The sequence below is a fragment of the Medicago sativa genome, chromosome 2 (assembly GCF_051527215.1).
Source record: "Medicago sativa cultivar Bolivia chromosome 2, Bolivia_mono, whole genome shotgun sequence".
NCBI lineage: Eukaryota > Viridiplantae > Streptophyta > Magnoliopsida > Fabales > Fabaceae > Medicago > Medicago sativa.
In genome coordinates, this window is record NC_140750.1 from 37,805,794 (window position 1) to 37,811,685 (window position 5,892).

At 33.8% G+C, this 5,892-nt stretch overlaps 1 protein-coding gene across 2 annotated transcripts; it reads left to right on the forward strand.

The window, feature by feature from the left end:
- The first annotated feature begins 2,082 nt into the window (after positions 1-2,082).
- LOC146946694 (calmodulin-binding protein 60 E-like) lies at positions 2,083-5,892 on the forward strand. 2 transcript variants are annotated; one of them, XM_085744625.1, is made up of 7 exons: positions 2,083-2,552; positions 2,650-2,725; positions 2,938-2,996; positions 3,588-4,081; positions 4,218-4,378; positions 4,489-4,692; positions 4,781-5,892. In XM_085744625.1, exons 4-7 carry the CDS (start codon positions 3,652-3,654, stop codon positions 5,459-5,461), a joined length of 1,476 nt encoding a protein of 491 aa, XP_085600751.1. In that variant the 5' UTR covers positions 2,083-2,552; positions 2,650-2,725; positions 2,938-2,996; positions 3,588-3,651; the 3' UTR covers positions 5,462-5,892. The 2 variants fall into 2 exon arrangements, with proteins under 2 accessions (XP_085600751.1, XP_085600750.1); XM_085744624.1 differs by having other exon boundaries at positions 2,083-2,372.

Here is a 5,892-nt window from a genome sequence, read left to right on the forward strand (position 1 = left end):
AAGTTTCAAGTTAGTCCCTTATGTTTATTTTAGTTTTCAAGTTGGTCCCTTATGTTTATTTTAGTTTTCAAGTTGGTCCCTTATGTTTTGGACCGACTTGAAAACTAAAATAAACATAAGGGACCAACTTGAAAACTAAAATAAACATAAGGGACCAACTTGAAACTTTCAAAACGTAAGGGACCAACTTGAAAACTTTTAAAACGTAAGGGACCAACTTGAAACTTTCAAAACGTAAGGAACCAACTTGAAAACTAAAATAAACATAAGGGACCAAACATGCAATTAAGCCTATTAGATTATGTTTAAAACAATTGGCTTCCATACTCAAAAGAAGGTTTTCGATAAGTACTAACTGTATGTTGAGTTAGCATGGGGTATCTTTAAAGTAATTATATATAGACACACTAACGTAGTCATAACACCTCATTTTAATATATGTCTCTAAGAAATAACGTAGTCATAACACCTCATTTTAATATATGTCTCTAAGAAATAAATTGCAGTGAGGTTCTATTACGAGAGTTGTAGTTGTGTATCTTTGTCAAATTGGACTTTGTTTGACCTCAGTCTGAATATTCCATAGTTTGAGTTTTCTTAATTGTTCAACTACGATATTATAGATTTTCTCTTAGCTTTCCAACGCCACATATAGAACGTGTCTTGTAGCTCAAGTTATGGTCAAACAAATCCATTGACATTTTAATTTAAAGTTATATGAATGTTATATTTTACAAATATTTTAAAAATGATTTTAAATTCCATACTTTAGGGGGAAAAGGCGCCATACACTAAAAAGCTATTATGTGAATAATCTGGTGTGAGCAACAAAGGTGCGAGAAGATGACGATGCATTCTTTTGCGAGTACAGTCTAGGGCTCTACACACTCTTCTATGAGTAAGAAGATGAAGACACAAAAGAAGAAACGATCGGCTAGCTAGTGATAAAGGCGTACGTAATGCGAACAACGAATTGGTGAGAGTGACGAAAGCCTAGCTACACAGGTGAAGAGGACACAATTGTGATTTTAACCCTTGAGAGAGCAAATAAGTGCGTTAAAGTCGGTATATGTAATTGAAGTGTATAATTGATATGTTATTGAGTTAATTTACAAACATGGGACTGATGATCGATATGTCAAACTAAGCACGATCCTTATTACCTCTTCTAGGTTCAAACTTTAGACACGATTTTGCCAACTTTTATTTTATGGGTTAGAATCAAACTCGACCTAAAGCTTGCAAGTTAGGACGGCATGTTTAACTGAACCGGGTTTTGTACATACTTAATCTCCCTTTACAATTTCTCATAAACTAAACTCCTATTAAGAAAAGAAAAAATACTAATGTATTTAATGTGTCTTTTATATGTTCCAAAATTATTCGTTTGTATAAAAATGTGTTAAATTCTGATTTTTATTTTATCTCCTAATGCATTTAATAGTATATTAAAGAAAGAAAATGGATTAGTCACTTTAGTCCCTGCAGAGAAATTGCAAAACAGTCTCTGAATGTAGACTTTGTTGGTCAATTTCAAAGACTAAAGTGACTAACGGAGTCTACATTCAGGGACTAAATTGATTAACGGAGTTTGCATTCAGGGACTAAATTGACTAACATAGTTTACATTCAGAGACTATTTTGCAATTTACTGCATTCAGGGACTAAACTGACGACTCATTTCCTATTCAGGGACTAAAGTGACTAATCTCCCAAAGAAAATGATTTCCTGGTAATCCTTGAATCCTTGTGACTGAATAACAATGACTGATTCTCATAAATATGCAGGGATGATTCTGTCTTCTCACCGACACTAACAAAGTCAAAAGACAAATGAGACACCAAAAAACGCGGTTTCAATTTCCAACGTTCATGAACACATCCAATCCAGCTGTGAACATCAATAATATCAATTATATATTCCAACAAAAACACCCTTTTCTATTATTTTTAATAATAATCAAATCAACTTGTATAGTATCATATGCTTATAGATCTATACTAAATAAACAAATGTCCATATTATTTTGTCATCATCCTACAAACTAATATATCAAACAAAACAAACATACAACCTTTCTTACTTTGTTTCTGTTTATCAACTCAAACTTTTAAGGTTTCTTTTGTTCCAAGATTTTTTTTCTGCTTCTGTGGGAAGCTTCTTGGGGTGCAACAAACAACTAACCTATCTTATGAATAGACCAAGTTTCTAAATTTAGATATTTATTGGGATTGGATAAGGTTCTAGAAATGGAAAGTTCCAAGAACAATAAAGTTGAGAAAAGAAGTTATGATGATGTAGCTAATGAGGATGATGATGCACAAAACCATCTTACTCAGTCAAAGAAGCCAAAACTACCTGGTTTAGCTAGGTATTTCAATAGAACTTGTTCATTCTTTGATCATCATATCCTATAGTATTTTAATTTATAAGTCAACTTCATTCTTTCTACTAATGTAATGTGGAACTTGAAATTTTTCACTTTAAGAAAAGTCCATCTAAGTTGAATTTAATAGAATCTCATATAATGGAATCTTGTATATAAGTCAAGGTAGCATTGGATATATGCATTCTAAACATGTTAGTTTTAGATTCATTTTTCTATGTTTTAATGCAAACTTACATCAATGATTACTGCAAATGTACAGTGTAATTGTGGAAGCTTTGAAGGTGGATAGTCTGCAAAGACTCTGCTCATCTTTGGAACCTCTTCTCAGAAAAATTGTGAGTGATATTAAATCCTATATTGTGTTAGCAGTTTAATTTTTTTTGAGCGTTTAATCACGGTTCTATGCAATAATAGACCCTTTGCTTGAATATTTCACAAAAAGGTTATCAAATCAAAGAACATGGAGTAAAATTAGCAGTGCTTTCATTGTGTAAAATGTATTATTAACTAGTTCTTCATTTAATCGTTCTAATTCCGTGGCTTACAGGTCAGTGAAGAAGTGGAGCGTGCTTTGGCGAAATTAGACCATGCTAAACTGGGTGACAGGTGTGTTCCCTAGTCAGATTAGAATTCTGAAAATCTTCATTACTAGTTAAAATTTCTTGATCACTATAACACTGATAGCTGATAATAGATTTAACAAACTAACAAAACAGTACTTGATCACATGTAGCCCTTAACGGTATGATGTAAATTAGGATGGTGCAAAATTGTATAAAATTGTGAACATCCTATCGAAAATAAATAGTAATTGATATCTGTTAGGCATGATGACACTCGTGGATGAATGTACGCATTATATGTAGAGTAAAGTCTTATTCTTGTACCTAAAAAAAACTACAGATTCCAGTTTAGCCCCTATGAAAAACAAACAATTTTTAGTCTTTGACAGAAATAAACCGAGATACGTTAGTCCTTCTGTCAGGTTTTCAACACAAACGTGACAGTGCTAATGTGATTTTTCACATATCATTATTTTTTACCACATGTTACACTGAAGAATGTAAGGGAAAGAATCTAAAATATTAAATATTATACTATTATACAAGTATTGTCCCTGTGAGTTTATATACATGAGTATTATCTCAACAACCTAAAATTTCAGGATCCGTCTCTGATACATTTTAGTTGTGCCAGGTCTTCACCGCCAAGAATAGAAGCACCAGGAGAAAAGAATCTGCAGCTCCATTTTAGAACAAGAATGCCACCTCACTTATTCACAGGAGGGAAGGTTGAGGGAGAGCAAGGAGCAGTCATCCATGTTGTCTTGTTGGATCCAAACACGGGAAATGTTGTTCAAGTTGGACCAGAATCAGTTGCGAAGTTGAATGTTGTTGTGCTGGAAGGTGATTTTAATGAGGAAATTGATGATGATTGGATAAAAGAGCACTTTGAAAGCCACGAAGTAAAGGAACGTGAGGGGAAAAGGCCACTTCTAACTGGAGATTTGCAAGTTAGTCTAAAGGAAGGAGTAGGAACATTAGGTGATCTTTCTTTCACCGATAATTCTAGCTGGATAAGAAGCCGAAAGTTTAGACTTGGTGTTAAGGTGGCTCCTGGATATTGTGACGGGATTCGAGTGCGTGAGGGAAAGACTGAAGCCTTTGCTGTTAAAGATCATAGAGGAGAATGTAAGTTTAATAGTGAACATTTTGCTTATGAATAAGTAAATTGTGTTTGATATAGTAGAGTAAGAACGAAGGCAACAATTTTTTCAATATGAAGGCTATATTGAGGCAAATTTTGTGTATTTTCTGCAACTTGCAGTATACAAGAAACACTATCCACCTGCTTTGCATGATGAAGTTTGGAGATTGGATCGGATAGCGAAGGATGGTGCACTTCACAAAAAGTTGATTCAATCAAGAATAGTAACCGTAGAAGATTTCCTGCGTCTTCTTGTCCGCGAGCCACAGAAATTAAGAAGTGTAAGAATTCACTTTTATGTAGACATCAACCATCCACATCACTCTTCTCTAATCATATTTTTTCGAAGGACTAATTTTTTAGAAGCTTGTTTGCCACCTTTTCAATACAGGTACTTGGTAGTGGAATGTCAAACAGAATGTGGGAGAACACTGTGGAGCATGCTAAGACATGTGTGTTGGGTACTAAGCTTTTTGTTTACTACACTGATGAAACTCATAGCACTGGCATTATGTTCAACAACATATATGAGCTAAGAGGTCTCATTGCTGATGGCCAGTTCTTTTCTTTAGAATCACTCACTTCAAATCAAAAGGTCAATTTTGTATATATGTATATAAATTTGAAATCATGCTTAGCTTCGATATGTGATCAACAAAAATAATAATTAATTTGAATTGCAGATGTCTGTAGATTCCTTGGTGAAAAAGGCATATGATAATTGGGACCAAGTCATAGAATATGATGGAGAAGTTTTAAATTCTTTGACTAATTCCAAAAGGGGATCGAAATCAGTAGCAGCTCATACAATGCATCAGAACAATTTCCAAGAGCAGCAGTATGCATCTGCAAAGGGAAGGGCGTCGTACGTGTCATCCGAACAAAATCAACATTTGCAAATAACGAATAACTACTCATCCAGTTCGGATTATCAGATGGTAGGGACATCACAAATAGCATTACCAGGGACCATGAATTACAATATGTCAGGAGATAATAATCCTGAAATTGGAGGTAATTATTATCATGGAGACTGGTCTAGGCAGAGAAACGGACAAGGGTTAGAAGACATTGTCGCAGAAGAACTTCGGCTTAGGAGTTCGCAAATGTTGGAGGGTGATGATATGCAGAGGTTACTTAAGACTATTAATGAAGGAGCTAATTTTGGTCATTCTAATGAGAGTTGTTACACTTACAGACTTCAGTATGAGCCTCAGATGTATCATTCGTTCAGCGAGGATAATGTCAAGTGCTCAGGCAAGGCTGTTGTTGGGTGGCTTAAGCTTAAAGCAGCTTTAAGGTGGGGAATATTTATCAGAAAAAAAGCTGCAGAAAGAAGAGCACAGCTTACTGAGTTGAATTGAGTTTAAATGCTTGAAATTGGAACATTTTCAACTCGTTTCAAGCGCTTGAAATGTAACAAAAGAAATCTATAAAAGACTAGAGGATGAAAAAAAAAATGTTTTGGAGATTTGGTATGTGAAGGTGGAAATAATGCATATTGTGACAACAAATCCACCAACTGCAGTATTGAAGAAACCATACAATGAGATTAAATATTAGTTAGCTTTTCTGTCTTGTAAGTTGTAACAAGCTCTCATGTTCTTAATTTTTTTTGTTATTACTTTGTATTTTATTTAATTATGATCTGTATTTTCATTTCTTATTTTATTTTTTCATTTTACTAATAAGAAGTTTGTATCTAAAGTTTCTTTCTTTTTCTTTTGTGACATTGTATCATGAAATATTTGTGAACAAATCCCACGTTAATTCTAATAAAGAAAATTGGAGAAAA